Raw genomic sequence first — 20,820 nt, forward strand, 5'->3', positions numbered from 1 at the left:
TATGTTCACGCATGAACACATACACAACTAACTGCCTTTGTAGCTGAAGAGACATGAGAAAACGATTTTAAAATAAAGAAAAAAGAGGGGAGAACAGATAGTAGAAAAACTGTGCACCCCCCCACCCATGCACCTAGAGTAGTATCAAGTATGTTACCCTAATTTAATCCTTTGCTTTCCACAACTGAAGCAAATAATTGATTTTATTTTGTGAGAGAGGGGGAGATTCTTTCTTGCAATCATGGAGAAATAAAATAAAGAGCAACACAAAGAATTGCTGTGTTATTATCTGTGGCACACTGTTTCTATTTGTAAAATTTGTCCTTATAAGCCCATAGAACTTCCTGTTAGAGCTAAAGAAGGACTGTATATGGTTTTGCGTGTGTTGAGGAAGGCTTTTTACTGTGGGAAAAAGTTTTCTTAATTTTCTCCTCAAAATGAGATAGAGAATAATATCCTAGTTTGTAAAATATAAGGTTATATATCTTAGTAGAAAATATAACTATAATTTTCAAAAGAGCTCGCTGATAGGCACAAAAGTTTACAGGATAGGCAATAAAGGCATGGAGACAGTTTGAACTCTTGATTTTTCATTTTCTTCTTCCTATCCCATATCTCAATGTCAAATCTAAATAAACTAAGGACTCCAACCCCTGATGTAACAGCTGATAGCTTTTATGTGAAGTTTGTGAAAGAACTTTGTCTTTTTTCTTTTGGTTTAAAGGCTACAGAATCCTTTGTAGTACAAGGTGGTGCTATAGAAGTAGAAAGATTTTATAACCCAAGACTTTCCATGCTGCTTGGAACTGTTGCCTCAGTAAATCAGAGTATATGGGCACATAGTTGTCTGGAATTAAAAATGACTTTTTTAAATAGTGATTCAAAGGGACACATGCACCCCAATGTTTATAGCAGCAATGTTCACAATAATCAAACTATGAAAGAGCCCAGATGTCCATCGACAGATGAATGGATAAAGAAGATGTGGTAAATATATATAATGGAATATTACTTAGCCATTCAAAAGAGTGAAATCTTGCCATTTGCAATGATGTGGGTGGAGCTAGAATGCACTATGATAAGTGAAATAAGTCAGTCAGAGAAAGACAAATGCCATATGAATTCACTCATATATGGAATTTAAGAAACAAAACAGATGAACATAGGGGAAGGGAAGGAAAACTAAGATAAAAACAGAGAGGGAGGCAAACCATAAGAGACTCATAACTAAGAAACAAACTGAGATTTGCTAGAGGAGAAGGGGGTGGGAGGAAGGGATATATGGATGATGGGCAATAAGGAGGGCACTTGATGTAATGAGCACTGGGTGTTACATGCAACTGATGAATCACTAAAAAAATTTAAAAATAAAATCTTTAAAAATATTTAAAAATGACTTTTTTTATACTAATGATTAAAAATTAACTTTATAACCAGAAGAAACTCCCAATGATCTGATTTTAGGGATCTGGTAACTGACTCACCCTTCTCATTTAAGCTATCAACTTCTAAGGAATTATAGGTTGGGACAAGAGTTTGTGTGATATAGCTCACCTGTTCAGGATTTTGTACTATGTATCTCCTAATAGTAGTCTGTGGATATGCAGTGACTTTCACTGTTGGAGAATGGAGTTCCTGTAAGGAAAGATAAAAGCTGCATATAATTATAGTTGCTTAGTGACCTTGAAGCCATTAATAATAATAATAGGGAGCAATTTTCAGAGTGAAATTTTAAAAGTCATTTGCATAAATGATGACATATGAAATTATGGTTTTAGTTAACTTCAGTCTTAGAAACATATATGAAAACTTGTGTTTGTATTCAGCATTGTGCTAGGTATTTCTATTAAATACTCATTTCATGGTAATTCATCACACATTCCAAGCTATAGTTGATGAGAGTTTCATAAATATTCATTGCATTGTAATACCCCCACAATATTAGAAGAAAATATAGCTTAAAATTTATTATCTCATATTTTTAAAAACGGAAGGAGACACAGAGAGAAAATTGTGTGTGTGTGTGTGTGTGTGTGTGTACTCAAACATTTAAGTATTCAGTGTGGTAGTGGGAGAGGGCCATAAATAACATTAAAGGGAGACAAAAGATTAGAATAAAGTCATTTATAAACTTTTGATGGAAGAAGAGTCAATATCATTAATATAGAGTTTTTATACCTCAATAAGAAAAAAATTCATACTAACAGAAAAATGAGTAAATGGCATGAACATTTATAAAAGAAGAAAAACAAATGGTTAATAAAGAGCAAGAAGTATTCAACCAAACTAAGAATCAAATAAACATAACAAAAGTACCATATTTCAACCAGGAAAAAATTTTAAATAATAATACTGATAAAGGTACAAAAAGAGCAGCACTTTCCTATGGAGAAGGGAAAGATTAAATAATCATCTATAGGCTGAAATATGTAGCTACTAAAATAATGATTTTGAGTAATACACATTTAAGTGAAAAAGCTCATAATATTATATAAAGTTAAGTGAGAAATGAAGGTATAAAACTGCATATATGGTATGATCTCAATTCTTTATTTGAATGGAAGAAAACATAAAATGCTAATAATACTATCTGTTGGTAAGGAAAGGGATCATGAGTGATTTTTATTTCTTTTTCTCTACATTTTTTATGGTTCCAAAATTATCTACAATAAACAAATTTGTATTATCAGAAATAAAACAGAGCAAACCCAATTTTAAAGCTTTCATTATGAAAAATAACAGCTAATGCAATTTGCTGCCTGGATTTGAATGTAATGAATAGCTCTATTATTTAAGTAGACTTACTTTTCTGAGGAAATCCTATCTTGGTGGTCCTATAGGACTCTATTTTTATCTCTATTGTAGCCTTTATCCCACTGCCCTATGTTTTGCTGTGTATGTGACCCATGTTAGTCTGTGAGCTCTTTGAGCTCTTTGAGAATAGTAATTGGGTCTAATACATCTTTGTACAATATTTGATACATAGTCAGCACTTGGCAAATGTTTGCTAAATAAATGCATGACCTTAGGGGCGTCTGGGTGGCTCAGTGGTTTAAGTGACTGACTTGATTTCAGCTCAGGTTATGATCCTAGGGTCCTGGGATCAAGCCCCACATAGGGCTCCATGCTCAACAGGGAGTCTGGCCCCCTCCCCCCCACTCCTGTTCTCTGTCTCTCTAAAATAATAAATCTTTTTTTTTAAAAGATTTTATTTATTCGACAGAGATAGAGACAGCCAGTGAGAGAGGGAACACAAGCAGGGGGAGTGGGAGAGGAAGAAGCAGGCTCCCAGTGGAGGAGCCTGATGTGGGGCTTGATCCCATAACGCCGGGATCACGCCCTGAGCTGAAAGGCAGATGCTTAACTGCTGTGCCACCCAGGCACCCCTAAAATAAATCTTTAAATAAATAAATGCATGACTCTAACTGACTTAGCTCCCAGCTAGGCCAAATTGGGAAATGGTAGACAAACTTTTGATAATCTTATTTGTTTTGCATAAGATCACATTTTCCTTACTGTACTGAAGTCTAGAAACCAGTTTTTGTCCCTTTGTTCCCTTATTGTTCAAGCTCATACCCTAGCACCTCATCCGGGCAGGCCTGGTTCCTTAGAACACCATCTTTCTCCATCCTAGCCTCCAAATCCCACATCCTTTATATTCCCCTCCTGTGTCATAACAAACATAGGATGTTTTTTATTTTCTTTTCTTAGGATTCACTTCTTAATGAATGGTGACTAGCTCATTAAACACATATTTGTTAATATGGTATTGAATTATTATTATAGGTACCTTTTAGAGATATAATGCCTAGACTCCAGGGTAGTCTTAAACATGTGATTATTAAGTTGTAAAGGCTAAGGGAACTAGATCATTGCATGTCTTTCAAACTGAGAAGGGCTAGTTCTGACCCTATAAGCTATTCTCTCTGAATGTAAATTTATAGTACACAAAGTCAGGTCCTTGATCAATCCAAGATCTAAGTACTTTATTTGTGCTAAAATCAAGGACCCTAAAATATATATAATTACTAGGAGATCCTTGACTAAAAATAAACTGCACTCAAACTTAAAGCAATCAGATTGAATAGACAATGAAACTGAAAAATCTCAGTTCATAGAATTTGTTTCAGCACTTGTTTCACATTCCTTTAATGGGCTGAGCTGATTATTATGTGAGAATCCCCTTCCCAGTTTTGTGTTCCTGACATTTTGGAAATGTGTAAAGCCCTAGGAGGGCTTAAAGATTACTTAAATATATGAGCGAGGCTTACATAAAAAGAAAAGAATCTAATCTAATCCATAACTTCTTTTACCTGTTCAGTATTTGGGGTTATATATACACTGCTTGGGGGACAAGTAGATATTTTCAGAGTTGGAGAATGGAGTTCCTGTTGAGACAAAAAGGGGGGGGGTTCAGAAATGGTTACTAAGCAGTGTTATTTGAATGTCTTACTTTCTTTAGGTATTATTTCCTTTAATTTTTTTAAAAGACTTTATTTATTTATTTGACGGAGAGAGAGAGACAGCCAGTGAGAGAGGGAACACAAGCAGGGGGAGTGGGAGAGGAAGAAGCAGGCTCCCAGTGGAGGAGCCTGATGCAGGGCTCGATCCCAGGACTCTGGGATCATGCCCTGAGCCAAAGGCAGATACTTAACAACTGAGCCACCCAGGCGCCCCATATTTCCTTTAATTTTATGATAACCCAGTTTGTTAGAACTTTATTTCATGTTTTCTTAGATGATATCCAAAGAGCACATTACTGAATTTCTTTGTCAGCTTTGCTAGTAAACTAATGATAAAATAATTTCTAGAATACTTTCATAATGACACATTTTTCTTGTACTTCTAGGTTACATCCTTCTTTTCTTTTTGAGATTTCTGCTAATATACACCCCAATGTTATTATATGTCTGCAATTTAACAAGATGCAAAATTTATCAACACAAAAACATAAAATGCAAAAATTTTCTAACCATGGTAGAAAACTACCTTTGAAAGCTCAACTAAGTCTACTGGCCTGAAAATGAAAATCAAAACTACAATGAGATATTACCTCACACCTGTCGGAATGGCTAAAATAAAAAACACAAGAAACAAGTTTTGGTGAGGATGTGGAGAAAGGGGAACCCTCTTACACTGTTGGTGGGAATGTAAACTGATGCAACCACTCTGGAAAACAGTAGGGAGGTTCCTCAAAAAGTTAAAAATAGAACTACCCAATGATCCAGCAATCAATTGCACTACTGGATATTTATCCAAAAAATACAAAAATGCTAATTCAAAGGGATATATGTACCCTGATGTTTATAGCAGCATTATTTACAATCACCAAGATATGGAAGCAGCCCAGGTGTCCATTGACTGATGAACGAATAAAGAAGATGCTGCATATATACACAATGGAATATTATTCAACCATAAAAAAGAATGAAATCTTGTCATTTGCAACAACATGGATGGAGCTAAAGAGTATAATGTTAAGTGAAATAAGTCAGAGCACGGCAAATGCCAAATGATTTCACTCATATGTGGAATGAAAGAAACAAAACAAATGGCGGGGAGGAGACAAACCAAGAAGAACAAACTAATGGTTACCAGAGGGAAGGTAGGCGGGGGAATGGGTCAAATGGGTGATGGGGATTAAGGAGTGCACTTGTGATGAGCACTGGGTGATGTATGGAAGTTTTGAATCACTATATTGTACACCTGAAACTAATATAACCCTGTGTGATAACAAACTGGAATTAAAATAAAAACTAAAAAAAAAAAAAAAAAACTACTGCTCTGAGATTACTTCAGTCTGACTTTTAATTATGGTTTCTCTGATCTGCTTCTAGTTAAGTTTCAAAGAGTAGGCTCTGATGTTAAAAGAAAATGGTCTATAAAAGTGAGAGTATGATTTTTAATAATGATTAGATAAAAGTCACTTTTTCGATTATGCTGACATTCTTTACATTTTTTCCCAAATCAGCAAAACTGTGTAGCTTTATTAGTGTGCAAAGAGTTGGTAGCATTACTCAATCTCTTCATACATTACTGTAATTTACAACCAACTGACAGAACTCCAGGATATATTCCCACAAAAAAATTATATATATATATAATATATATAAATATATATAATAAATAATAATAATTATTATATATATATATATATCAAGGAGGCTATTGAAAATCAGAATCATGGACTTACAAGGGAAACACTGGCAGACTCATGTGGAAGTATAGCTATAATGTAGGTGTAATGTGGTGTTCTTAAAACAAATTGCCAAATATTTTGCATGCTGTGGTTTCTCTTTTCTTTTTCTTTTGGTTCAGCTTGTAACATTTTCATCCTCCCTTTCCCTGTTACATCAGCAGTAATCCTGCAAATTTCATATATCAAGACAGCCTTTGAATATGTTCTCAGATTTCCTGCTGTAGCTGAGGAGAATTTCTCAGACAAATGCAGAGAATTAAAGTTTGTAGACCAAACAGGTATATGGTCTTCAGTTCAGGATGATGGTTATAAATACAACCAAGTGCAGGTTGGTTTGACCCACAGAGCCAAGAGGAGCAGGTTCAGAGAGGTAAGAAAATAAAAGGTGTTTTTAGTTATGCAATAGTATATGAATACACATGAACATAAAAATGTATACAGATAAAGTCTAAGATCCTCCCTTAATCATTCTCCCTTTATCCAAATCCCTAACCCAGAAATAACTATTATTGTCTGGTGTATCTTCACATAAATATGTATGTATAAATAACAATATTTATTGCTTTTATTATTTTGCAGTGTGAGTCAAACATTTTTTGTATTATAAATTAGATATGTCTTGATTCATTATTTTAAATTATACATAGTGTTCCATGATGTTTAATAACTTACCTATTTCCCTAATGAGCAATGTTTAAATTGTTTTTGTTTTTTACCATGCTGCAAGGAACATCCTTGTGCATGTATTTCTATAAAATTTCACAAAGAAGTAGGATTGATGGTGCACCGATTATGTGTATTATTTATTTAACAGATAGTGCCAATTGATTTCCTAAATGGCTATGCCAATGACACATCCTCCAGCACTGTGTAAAAGTACTTATGTCTGGAAGATGTTTTTCTGCAAACTTTTAGCCTTTTTAGGCTGGGACTAGTAATACTAGGATCATGTTGCGAAGACAATTTGTGCACACTACCTGTCACCTGGTAGGTGTTTATAAATGGTAGTTCTTTCCTCCTCCTTTTAACCAATTTGAATCTGATGACATCAGCAAATTAAACAGAATGAAACTTACTAGCCAAGCAGACTAGCTTTTAAGATAAGAGAGTATACTGAGAAGTTTTATAAACTTGTAAAAATTAACCCAAGTAGGAATAAACACACACACGTACACACACATCACACCTTTAGGACATTTATTTATAGTAGTGTAAACAGGGTTACTTTATTCAGATGCCAAAACAGTAGATATTTTAAAGGCAAATCGGTGTATTTGTACAAAGACTTGTCTGGTCCTAAAATGAAAAAAGTATTCAATCTTCTTATACTTGGAAAGCGAGTACATTAATTCCATAAATTATAATTTACATAATTGTTTTGAGCTTCAGTATTAGAATTGGTCTAAGCAAATGTAGCTTTTCCCATTAAACCCTCATTTTTGCTGCCTCTATAGGTTGCCTCACTATATTTTCTGTTTTTCAAGTTGTTGAACATAATTCTACCATTAGATTTGACTAGTTCTTATAATAGGAGGCTAGATATTTGTTTTTTTTTTATTATTTATTATCAAAAGTAAGTTTTGAGTGCCTGAAAACAAGAGATCCTCCCAAAAGTGACTATGTGAAAGAATAACCCTGACTAAATAACTTAAACTTCTAAAAATCCAATAGTAGAGGGTTTTTTTGGTAGACTACATGATATATTTACAGAGTGTATTCACAGAACTCCAAACTCAGTAAAACATTGAATTTTTCTTTAATACTCATATTCAATTTTTTAGGAAGGCCCTACTTTTTCTGATTAAATATTCAGCATAATATTGAGTTGTTTATTCCTGTGGCTCACATTTGCTAAATACCTACCTATTGTTTTTTTGGCAACTTTCTTCAGGTAGAGTTCTCATAAAAAATAATTTTGTTTATAATTAATTAGGTGGACTCAGGCTTAGTATAACACCAAGGCTGCTTTTCCCACATTCCCTAAAGAAATGGTTTTCAACTTTGTAAAGTTGTATCAGCCCTCTTCCTCCTTTTCCTTCTCTTCCTCCTCCTTTTATAAAGTACATATGACATCACCAATTTTAATATGAGTGGATTAAAATCAGTCTGTTTTGGGGATAATTTCACTACATCACCTGAGATAATTGTCCCTACCTTGGTATACCCTAAATCAGAGTTGGGAAGTTCTAGTTGCCCTAGAGAGAATTCATAAACCTGCATCTTATTTCTGTTTGTTAAAAAGCTCTGTTTTTCAGAATTAACAAATCATATGGAATGCAAATGGCCCCAATTTCTCAGTTACTTACCTTAGTGAGAGAGCTTTCAAGTAGCTCAGTGAAGGGCAGAAAGAAGAGAAAGCAGAAGCTAGAGAGGTGTTATTCTCCTTTAGGTAGAAGGAAAATCTTAAAAATTTAGGACATACTCTGAATTCCAGGATTATTTCAGGGCAAGACCTTGAAAATTAGAACAGAAGCTGTTTTTGTTCTCTAATATATATTCTTTATACTTTCCACTCTGATAATAGAATATTAGAATGGGGAAATCTATCAAATGATTTGCTGTAAGGGTAATCATCAAATGATTTGCTGAAACCAAAAAATATAAACTTGTTTAAACTGAAAATACTTTAGTACTGAACTAAGGTTAATCAAGGCTGATAGCTGATATAGTGAAACTATCAAGAGCTGGTTTCTAAACCCAGAACATTCATTAACTAGCTGTTATAATTTGGTCAAGTTATTTTGAGCTATTTGAGTCTCTATTTCTTTATTTGTACACAATGCATATTTTATATGCACACTGTACAATTTGTACAATGGATGTAATAATGTTTTTCTACTTAATTTTTGAAATTCCAGTGGGTAAATAACGTATGTAAAAGAATTTTGAAAAATAAAAAATACCATCTGTTAATATGAGGCATTATTTTTACTGGATTGGCTACATGTATAACTAAGTAATTTGTTCAGTACTTGTTATGTAATGGTATTGGAAGAGATATAAAGCATAGATAGAATATACTCTTTACCCTTACCAAGCTTATAATTATTTAGGGGGTAAAAACTATTAGTGTAAATAACAATAGAGTATTATAAGAGTATGAGGAACTTACTATGATTGTTTTGACGGCTAAGAGTTAACTTCATCCTGGGACAGTTTAAGATTACATCACAAGGTTATACCTCAGGAAAGTCTTGAAAAATTGGTGTAATTTCAGCTTATCTAGATTGGTGAGGATGGGGAGATGGGACATTTCAGGTGTAAGAGCAACATGGGCAAAGGTATATTTATTGAACATTAGGGCCTATATTTAGAGAACAACAGTTTACATTTTGGCTGAAACAGAACATTGGAAGGGGGAGTTCCAGGAAGTAAGGTCCCTAGAAGCCAGATAATAGAGGGTTCTGAAAGTCAGACTAAGAAATTTATCGGCACTGAGTGTCACTGCAGGTTTCTTCAGCAGAAGAGTGATATGAGGTATTTGTAGGAAATTTAAGCAAATTTTCTGGATAACATATTCTTAGATATAATTATGTTTGTGAATATTTTAAAATAATGTTAATGACTACTGAGCAGTAGTAATAGTTTTTATGAGGGAATCTTGGGGCACATAACTGATATACTAAAACAGTTATAGGATAACTGAGCGAGATTCAATAAATAAAATCACTTCACCTAGACAGAATTTAAGTAGCAGGGGAAGTAAAAGAAATATCTGTATAAGCAGACTAATTAGCAGCTTCAAACTAATTTGCTTAAAAGAAGCAACATAACAAGATCCCAGGGAAATAATATGATGACAGATCAGAATCAATAACCCTTTAACATAATTTGCCATAATAAGTAATGATAAATATTTGTTCATAGGGGAAAAAAGTATAAATAGAATATAAACAAGTCAAGTCCAGATTCTTAACGTGACCCAAGAACTAAAATAGAAAACTAATTGGCCTATTAAATGGCTTCCTAATATTTACTTTATGTGGTTTTGACTTATTTAAAGAAGCAATTTGTGCCCTACTTTCCATTTTCAGTTCAAAGAGAAGGAATAGAAGAGTGAAACTCACAAATAATCATATCCATATATCTTTATTATCTTTGCTCACAGCCACATTCACAGGCATTTTGCAAGCCATCATCACAAAGGGCAGGGGGAGAGGGAATGGAAGAAAGAGGAAAGAAGAGAAGAATGGAGAGGGGAGAGGGGGAAAGGAAGATGAAAGAGTGGGAGAGAGAATTTCCAGTTCCATCCCATTCCCAAAAACATTATTTTTGATTTGTCTTTGATTTTTGTCTTTTGATATCTAAAAATCTTAACCCTCAATAAGTGTACAGTCCATGGTGGAGGAGAAGAAGGATTATAAGTATTATAAGTATTATAAGTACATTATAGTTAAATAATAAAAAGTGATACTATCTAGGAGAACACATCTGGGATGGAGGTGGGAGTGGGGTACTATATTGAGAAGAGGGTAAGAAGATTCAGGATTGGACAAGATGTCTTTAGGGAGACAATTTTCCAGATGTATTTTAAGGGATAGGTAGAATTCCAGAGAAGATGTGAGGGAAGGATGACTGTTGCCAGAGTGGGGAATGAAATGAACAAAGGCAGGGGTTGGAGGGAGGCAAAATGCTTAGTTTCTTCAAGAAACAGCAGTACAGTGTGTCCAGCACACAAGGTGGGAGGAAGTAGGTAGTGAGAAATAACAGGATAAAAGTAGGATAGGACTGTTCTAAGGAGATACTTTGGCGTCATTAAGGTATGGAGTTTGAACCTAACTTTGGAACTTGATTATTAAAGTTTTTGAAAAGATTCTGTACTACAAAGTAAATGACATTTTATTGCTGAGATTATAAATCACACAATAAGATAAAAAGCTGATTTTATTTCTTTATAATATTTCTATCAAAGTTCTCTTAAAGCATTTATGAATCTTTAAATAACTAAAAATTAATCAACTTATTACCCAGTGCTGGAGCCTTATATATTTTGATATAAAACAATCAATACAATTTATGAGAAAAATATTTAAAAAAGAATTCTGAACAGCAGCAAAAAATGTCCGCCATCTTTTTTTAATGTTTTTTTATTATATTATGTTAGTCACCATACAGTACATCGCTGGTTTTTGATGTAAAGTTCGATGATTCATTAGTTGCGTATAACACCCAGTGCACCATGCAATACGTGCCCTCCTTACTACCCATCACCAGCCGATCCCATCTTGGTAAATAACAAAATTTAACACGATGAGATGTTCATTACATTATTATTTATGCCCTGGTTTGTGTCAAAAGATTTTAAGTGGTTCATAATGGAACACATACATGAAGTAAAAATAGGAATCAGATATCAGATGTTACTGTGTAACATAAATGAGTCAAATGTGTAGACCAGGAATACATAGCATAGCATAGAGGTTACAAGCATAGACCTGGAACTAGACTGCTAGACTTAAATCCTAGTTCTACCACATACTAGCTATATGAACTTCAGTAAGTCATATAACATCCCTGTGCTTCAGTTACCACATCTGTAAAAATGAGAATGATATTTGAACTTTACTGACTAAAGTTTAAAATTAATTCAGTTGGATAAGGGAGATAGGTAGTTCCAGAGAGGTTATGAAAAACAGATCATGTGCCCAAAAGAAAGAAAGATGCATTTTGATGGAGGGAGGTCATTTTTCATCTTTTTCCTCTTCTTAACCATTTGCTCTGCCAAAAAGTGAGGTTCCAGGAAAATTGTATAGATAAACAGAAGGATATATACATACATAAAAATATTTTATTTAGGTTTATGAATTTAATTCTTTCTCCTAAAATAGTCACTCTAAACTTATCCTTTGAGAGTTTGTAGCTTCATTTTTTATTTCATTTTTATCTACCCATTATAGCTGATTATGTAAGTTGGCAGCACTTCGATCACATATTGTACCACCATAAATTTCCTTGAATGTGGTGATCTTAGAGGTAGTTCTATCTTCAAATGAATAGCCTGAATGTGTAGATTTGCAGTGTCCAGTAGAACACTCTGCAATGGCGGAAATGTTCTACATTTGTGTTGTCCAATATAGTGACCACCAGCTACAAATGGCTGTTGAACAGTTAAAACATGTCTGGTTCAATGAGGAATAGAATATTTAATTTTATTTGATTTTGATTAATTTAGATATAAATGAAAATAGCCACATGATACCCTATTAGAAGTGTAGCTCTAGAGGAAACATTAGGTAGGAGAAAGACAGCAAACAAGCTTTAATGCCTAATGTCACTGCATTTTAAAAAGAAAAAAAAAAGCACAAACTAAAAAATCTCCATCTCAAATATTAAGGTTCAAGTTCAAAGACTCTAAGAGCATGGGAACTTCCAAATTACTCTTTCTAGAGGATACTTAGGCCAGTAAACATTATAAATACATTCCTGCTGTTCCAGTCTTTTGATCATATACCATGAGTTTAAGAAAATTGCTTTAATGGTTTTCCTCATTAGTTTTCCTTAGCTAGTAGAACCCTAATAAGCCTTTCAAGCATATGCCTTTACCTAATCTTTCCAGTGTTAAAAAAAACTTTTACTTTATAGCTTATTCATTAGTTATCTATTATCTTATTTTGTCTGTGCAGCTAGGGGTTTTTGTTGGCTCTATGTTTACAAATCAATGATAAAAATGGAAAGAATTATTGAGTGTCCAGACAGTGTGCTTGACTCCTTCACATGTTATCTCATTTAATACTCACTAAAACCCTGAAGGAAGGTATTATTGTCCCCACTTAACAAATGAGGACAATGAGGTCCTGAGAGGTCAAAATTTATTCTAGGATCTATGACATTAACACTATGTGTTAGACACTATGCTGTGTGTTTTCCATCATGTATTATCGATTTTGACTCTAACAACGATCCTATGAGTTAGGGATTATTGTCCCAGTTTACCAATTAAACAACTAATACCTATAGCTAGCATGTCCCTGAACCAGGAATTAAACCCAAGTCATTTAAAATGTAAAGCTACAGTCTTAGCCACTACACTAGACTGTTTCATAGTTTGGTTCTGTTTAAGTCTACTTCATCACTGTACATTTATTATTTGCAGCTGTCTATGAGCCATTGCCCATAGATTTCATTTGTATGGACATTTTCTGCACACAATGTTTCCTTTTTTATAAAATTTTTATTATGTTATGTTAGTCACCATATAGTATATCCTTAGTTTTTGATGTAGTGTTCCATGATTCATTGTTTGCATATAACACCCAGTGCTCCATGCAATATGTGCCCTCCTTAATACCCATCACTAGCCTAGCCCAATCCCCCAGCCTCCTCCCCTCTAAAACCCTCAGTTCAAGTTGGACCCAGAGTCCATAGTCTCTCGTGATTCATTCCCCCTTCTGTTTACCTCCCCTTCATTAATCCTTTCCTTCTCCTACCCATCTCCCTGCTATTTCTTATGTTCCACAAATGAGTGAAACCATATGATAATTGTCTTTCTCTGCTTGACTTATTTCACTTAGCATTATCTCCACACACAATGTTTTCTGTGACTCATTACTCTGCAAAATAGGAACCTCTGCAGCCAACACCTATTAGCTTTCATCTACTATTGGTAACTCTTATCAAAGTGTTCAAGTCTTTGGTGCAATAAATACAGGAGAGATGGCAAGATTGCTGGGAATGAGAATTAGGTAATAGAGATTACATACACAGTATAGGACTTTGTTCTCTAAACAGTTGGAAGCTTGTTGAAATGAACATGGAACTTGTATGCTGTCTAATTTGAAGTTTAAAACTTTGAAAAACTAATAAATAATATAATGTTCCAAGAAGGAGTCTTAAAATGACTATGAGAATTGCTGAAAGTAATAATAGTGACTTAGGAACAGTTTAGGATCAACAGCTTCAAAAAAGGCAATATCTTTAAATACCAACTGACATTTGTGCTGACAAAATTTGCCAAAGCAAACTGTCATTTGAACACATTCCCTGAATAGTTTAAAAGATGCTTTTGCTAAAACCTTTCAAAGCCAATAACATAGTTAAACACCTGCCTTAGGTTATTGTTCAATGCTGTTCTGAACTTTGTACAGGAAGAAACATATAAATCATAATGATTTTTTTAGATGAAACAAACACTTCCTGGATTTAGGATAAAATCTGTAAATCTGTTTTCATGTTAAGAAAGCAAAAGAATGTACTAGAAATAGAACTTCTTCCCCTCACCCCTTTCCTCCAAAGGAAATCCCTCATTTAAGAAACTCAATCCTTCTCTTCTTTTCCTGAAGGAAATTGGGGGAAAAATGAAGTATATAGTCTCTTTACAGTACATGCTCTTTGTCTTAAAAACTAGAAGTATATATGCTCTGTTGGAAATTAAAAAGAAAAAAAGATGCTATTACCATAACTGCTGGTGTAAAAAAAAAAGTTAGCTCAAATATACTTGTTTACAAAGGTTTTCACTTTTAAATGGGCTTTAACAAACAAAAAGCAGAATCAGACCAGCAAATACAAAGAACAAACTGTTGGTTGCTAGAGGGAAGGGATGTGAGGGTATAGAAAAAAACATGTGAAGGGGAGTGGGAGATACAGTCTTCCAGGTATGGAATGAATAAGTCACTGGAATAAAAGGCACAACGTAGGAGCTGTAGTCAATGATATTGTAATAATGTTGTATGGGGGCAGATTGTAGCTGCACTTGTGGTGAGCATAGCATAATGTATAAAGAAGTTGAGTTACTATGTACTACACCTGAAACTAATGTAACATTGTGTGTCAACTATAATCAAATAAAAAAATTTAAATAAAAATATATGGGATTTAAGAGATGGCAAATCTCCCAGTTGTTTTACCATGAATTGTCAAGAAAAGAAATTTGGATCACAACAGTTAAAGGACCAGTTCACCTTCTTTCCCCTTGCCCTGCCTCCCTTCCCCACCTTGTCACATACACACACAAGGACAGTTTATGAGTGTCATGGCCTGAAAACAGGCCCAGCAATTTATCAAACCTCCCTTAAACAATAGACAATTGACATGGGCATTTTTACCCAGCCATTAGTTGCACTCACAATTTCCATAGTTTTATTTAACTGCAAGCATAAAAGGGCTGACCAAAGCTGAAAACATGGGCCTCTTTATCCTATGACCTCATTCCTTTTTCTACAACCTACTTCCCTGAACAGTCATTCACTTTAGTGACCACACCCTTGAACAACAATTTATCAAAGCAACACACCCCTCCCTACAGAACAGGAAAATTTTCTGATACTGTATAGAAATCCTGGCAGAGCAAGGGAGCTATCCACAATCTTTGCAACCAAAGAAAAGGGAAAAAAATCATGTAAACAAAGATAAACCCAAGCTGAGTAATTGTTGATAGCAGAGGCTGTAAATAACACACATAAAAACCATTCTCCCCAGCTGCTTTCTAGAGTTAAATTTGGTTGCAAGTTTTAACTTCAAAAGAATGGTAACCCATATGACACACACATTAATTAAGAGGTCCCTTCTTTCACCAAAACTTGTTTTATTCGGTAAAATACTGGTGGCCAAAGCACAAAATAATATTTAAAAATGAAATATAGACATATGGAACACTTATAGAGCAGGTCCTGTACATCTATCCTCAACGTGAACTTTCCCTGGGATAAGCAAATGGTATTTATCCAAATAATCTCAGTGCTTTCTATATAATAGGCATTAATAAATATTCAATTCAATGAATGACTTATTAAAAATATTTTATTTTGATTCAATTCTCTCTCACACAACAGAGTTCCTTTGCATACATGGAAAATATCTTCAACTTCATTAAAAGCTAAATTTGTGGATGGGAAATATATATGTTGAGTAATTTTATGTCAATGGTGTTCATTAAGGCAGTATTTCATTTTGAGTTAATGATGGTAGGTTAATATTTAAGCTTTTTAAAAGGTTGAGTGGTAAGTTGTTTTATTTCATTTTGTGTAGTTTCTAGAACTTCATTTATTTACAAGACTGCATTCAGTTTTAAAATGCATCTGTGCCCTTGATTACCCCATGTTTCATTTTACCTGTCCATGTAGATATACCTGGTAATTTTAATTCCAGAATTAGGTTAGACAATTTCACCAGAACTCTTTTCTATATTCAATTTTCTCTGTTCTATCAATCAGATAAAATAACCAAGAGAATAATAAAATATATCTATTATAGACAAAAAACAAAGCAACATTATATCTGGAGAAATTGAAAATATGTTTGTATTTATAAATACCATTTTAGTGCACAAGAAGGCAATAGAGGAAAAACATGTACTAAAAAGCCAGAAATAGAAAATACTAAAGTGCTGCAAAAAGCATTTAGTTAAATCTAAAATGTCTACTATGTAAACTAAAATTAAGATCAGGAAACAAAGAAGAGTGACATCAATTTCAGTTTCTTGAAGAGAACATATTTTACTACTGACTATTACATATTTTTTATATTTTATTTTATTTTATTTTACTTAATTTTTTAATTTATGAATTAAAAAGCCAGACACCCCCATTATATGTATTTTTAAATCTTATGAATTATCTGAATGTCATCCAAACACCAAAATGCTAAAAGAGAAAGTAAAAGTTTAACTGAATTTATGATAACCAACATTAATTATAATACATTTTCCTACCTGCAAGTATCACAAACTCTAGCAATCAGAATAGTTGCTACATACCAACTCAAAATGTATCTAAAACATGGCATATTAAAGAGAAACTTTATTAAAACATGAAACAATCAAGGGTTTTAAGTAATATGTCCTGTTTGCTAGTGTTTGGCATGGTATATAATAAAGCTGCTGCCTCATCTTACCCATTATTAACATGAAGGTAATTTCAGATCAAATCTAAGTTCTACGTTACACGATGCCATCCTGCCAAGAAACGAGGAGAAAGAAAAATAAAATAGAATAGTTTCTTTATCACATTATTTGTGACAACTATCTAAAAGCTTTCTTGCCAAATTACCTTTTAGTGGATTTGTGAAAACCCTTTGTTATCTAACTCAGTCTGAAAATGTATAGTCAAATTTTCCTTCTTCTTGTTTCACTAAGGGAATGAAACTTCTTAGTTTTGTCCTTTACTACATGTATAGAATTTCACCTACCTCATCCTCACATAGTCCTTATTTTTCTTTCTTTTCTATTATAAATCTCTTATCCCAGTTTTTGTGGCCACACGTTCTGTCCCTAGGTTTCTTTGTAAACTCCTTTATGGGGAACTGTGTTTCAGAATGGAGATAGTCTTACAAGGATCGCTTTAGTAATTATCAGGTAGAAAGAAGAAAAGTTTTGTAAAAAAGCTTGACCAGCTTGGTCCTGGGATTATTAAAAAGGAAAGTTGAACTAAAGAGTATACAATAAAGTGATCCTAAAATTTGTTTTGTAGTCAATATTTATAATTTGTTGAATTTCTGCTGTTAAATTTTTATCTATCTTTACTAATAAGTTGACAAGAAAAGAGATTAATGTTTTTAAATAACTATGACAGGGTGATTTTAGCATTTCCATAATGATGGTAACTTGTTTTTATATTGTCTTGGGGCTACTAAGGAACATAGATGACACCTACTTTGCTGTCATTAACATCCTAATACTAAATATTGGAATGTACATTCACATTATTATTATCAGTTATGCAAATTAGTACTTTTTACCTTCATATTTTTCTTCCCTTTAACTTCAATACAGATGGAGTTTTTTTTCAACCAGGAAATTACCGATAGTAAATTCTGGATTTTTTTCTTCATATTTTTTTTTCCTCAAATTAAGCTGAGCATGAAATATCAGTAAAACTGTGGCCTTTGTAATTGTGTTGTCTATGTCTTTTAAAATTCTTAAAGTTTTGTATTATATACTGTATATTATATACAGTTTTATTATATACTTTAGAAATTTTCCTTCATATCCTATTCTAAATTGTGATTTTGGGAAAAAGAGCCCATATTATTCCAGATCGGTAAAACAATGCAACCTCAGATAATATCATCCCAATGGTTGCTTTTTGAGCTCTTTACAGTATAAATTTTATCTTGAAAACATAATTTTAGTTTGGACAGATGTTTCCAGAAAGTCATGCAAATTTAATGTAAAGGGATTCAAAGAATGAAAACAGAGACAGAGCTTTTAATTTTATAGTCTTGAAATGTTCCTTTACATTCACTGGCAAGGTTATTAGCACAGATACTGATGCTAAAATAACCCCTTTAAAAATAAATTTATTTTGGGGCGCCTGGGTGGCACAGCGGTTAAGCGTCTGCCTTTGGCTCAGGGCGTGATCCCAGCGTTCTGGGATCGAGCCCCACATCAGGCTCCTCTGCTGGGAGCCTGCTTCTTCCTCTCCCACTCCCCCTGCTTGTGTTCCCTCTCTCCTTGCTGTCTCTATCTCTGTCAAATAAATAAATAAAATCTTAAAAAAAAAACAAAAAATAATAAAAATAAATTTATTTCATTTTAAAGGATGTCTTAGAGTTCTGCTTTTTGAAGCTTTTATATAACAATTGCTTAGATCTTGCCTTCCTCAATCCTGTATCCACTCTTTCAATCCCCTTTCTACCAATATTCAGAAATTATTCACTTTGGCTGTATAAGAACCAGTGTGTCATTTTCAGAAGATGAAACACATATGACAATTTGAACAGATATTTGTGCATGTCACTTACCCAGGAGCATTTGCTGAACACTGCAAACACTGCTCATCACCCCATATAAGTCACTGTCTCTGAACTACCATATTTGATATAAAAAATCTGTTTACTTCTGAAATAAAGTGAATCGGTGGGAACCTAGTCTATAAAAATTACTGTATTCAAGTTGCGGATTGCTTTATGGTAAGCACAAAGGAATACCCCGGATCAGATATTTCAATCAAATTCAACAAAAAATGAGTCATCCTGTGCTCTAGTTAGATTGTAAAACTCATTGGAGCTGTTAAACAACCACAGGCACTAGTAAATGAAAGAACAGCGAGAGATGGAATTTGGGTGACCGTACATTGCTTCTACAGCTGCAATCCACCAAAAGATAACAACCTGTAGAACAGAGGCAGAGAAGCAGAAAGAAAAGAAATGAAGTTCAAGATATCCCCTCTGTACAAATCACACACATAGTTATCTTTATGGTACCTGAGAATGGTTGCTCCAAACCAAATTTTGGTAGGAGGAGGCAGTTTTGAGAGGAGAGAGCACTTCCTGTGAGGTGATGGGGTCCAAGGCCTGAACCACCTTGTTCGCGGGCCCACTGTAGGTCCTCACTCTCTCGTACACTACATTTTTTTCTGGTGGGTGCTGGGTTTGGCTTGACTGATGGTAGCAGTGGTAATGCTGGGCCTGGCGCTGCAGCACGTCTGGGGGCTGTGGAGTTCCACAGCTGCTGCTGCTCATCTCGCTCCAATAGCTTGAGCTCATGATGGTCTCAGTGGTCAGCAAGGTACTCCCCAGACACTCTCTCTCCCTACAAAACAAACAGAGAGCGAGCGCGCGCTCATGAATAAGGGTAAGAGGGAAGGCAAGCAGGCACACGTAGAAGTCATTTATCAACCCCCTCTGCCTGTCGTGGTGCCCTGGAGAGGTTAGAGTTACCTGAGCAGCGGCAGGAACAGGTCTGGCAGCTGCAGAGGAGGCCGCAAAGTTATTGGAGCGCGAATGAAAAGTAGAGCCACCCGTGAGATTGCTCCAGGAAATGGTAGTGACACGCCCCTCAGGGGTGGATTCACCTGGCTGGTTTACCTGCCAGGAGAGGCCCTGCTTTGCCACAGGAACACAAGGCTGCATTCAAGTAGGTAAGGGAATCTGGAAAAAACAGAAAGGAGGAATTTTAGGGCTGAAGCCAGAGCTTCCAAGTCCACAGTCTTGGAAATTCATTTAACTGTAAATAGGTGAAGACATGCTCATTCCTAAACTTACTAGAGAAAACAAAGTCACAAACATCACATGAAAGTGGCTTTTCCATGGTTCTTAAGCTTACCGAAGAGAATTACAGGCGTGGGTATTATCGTTCTAGAGTCCCAGACCAAAACACAAGGTAGTAGCCAAGGAACACACTAATTTTCACAGATAAATTTGCATTCTTTGCAAAACCCAGGTGGTAATTTCATTTAAGGAAGATTGCTATGGGATCACCTTCTAGCAACTCTAATTTATGGACCTGTGTATCTTGCCCTAGGCCTCCTATGATTTTCTAACATACATTGAAGTAGATTTGTCTAAATGATTGAGTTGTTGTCTATAAATGAGAGATTGGTCAAGAAAGGGCTTGCCATTCCATAAATGCTTTGCATTTCAGCATTTATATTTATTGTTTTGCATTTTTGCAAAGGAATGTACCCTGACTTTCCGTGTGCCCTAAGAAATACTGAGTTTAATTTTTTTTTATTTTGTAGTATCTAGTTGTTAAGGAAGCTGCAAGTCCTGAAAGATGCCTTACTTTATGAATTGAGATTTAAACATGCTCAGCACTTATATTTATTACTACTTGAAATTACTATCATAATGCCTACTTACCCACCAAATTTTGCCCTGCAGGATACTTCAGCATCACTGAACCATATAATACTCACCAAGTGTGTCTTCAGAAAAGGGGTGTCTTCCTAGTCTGTATATACACCATA

General features: G+C 34.5%; 1 protein-coding gene across 5 annotated transcripts in view; it reads right to left on the reverse strand.

Annotated features, from left to right (window-relative positions):
* POF1B (POF1B actin binding protein) overlaps positions 1–19,873 on the reverse strand; it is an 89,993-nt gene extending 70,120 nt beyond the window's left edge. For all 5 annotated transcript variants that reach the window (XM_057312920.1, XM_057312906.1, XM_057312905.1 and 2 more), the window contains exons 1-4: positions 19,793–19,873; positions 19,337–19,664; positions 4,314–4,388; positions 1,555–1,635 (exon numbers count right to left, since the gene is read on the reverse strand). In XM_057312920.1, the coding sequence (XP_057168903.1) occupies positions 1,555–1,635; positions 4,314–4,388; positions 19,337–19,618 (438 nt within the window). In that variant the 5' untranslated portion in view covers positions 19,619–19,664; positions 19,793–19,873. The remainder of the gene's footprint in view (positions 1–1,554; positions 1,636–4,313; positions 4,389–19,336; positions 19,665–19,792) is intronic.
* Between the last annotated feature and the right edge of the window lie 947 nt (positions 19,874–20,820).

Source organism: Ursus arctos, chromosome X (assembly GCF_023065955.2).
Source record: "Ursus arctos isolate Adak ecotype North America chromosome X, UrsArc2.0, whole genome shotgun sequence".
Lineage (NCBI taxonomy): Eukaryota > Metazoa > Chordata > Mammalia > Carnivora > Ursidae > Ursus > Ursus arctos.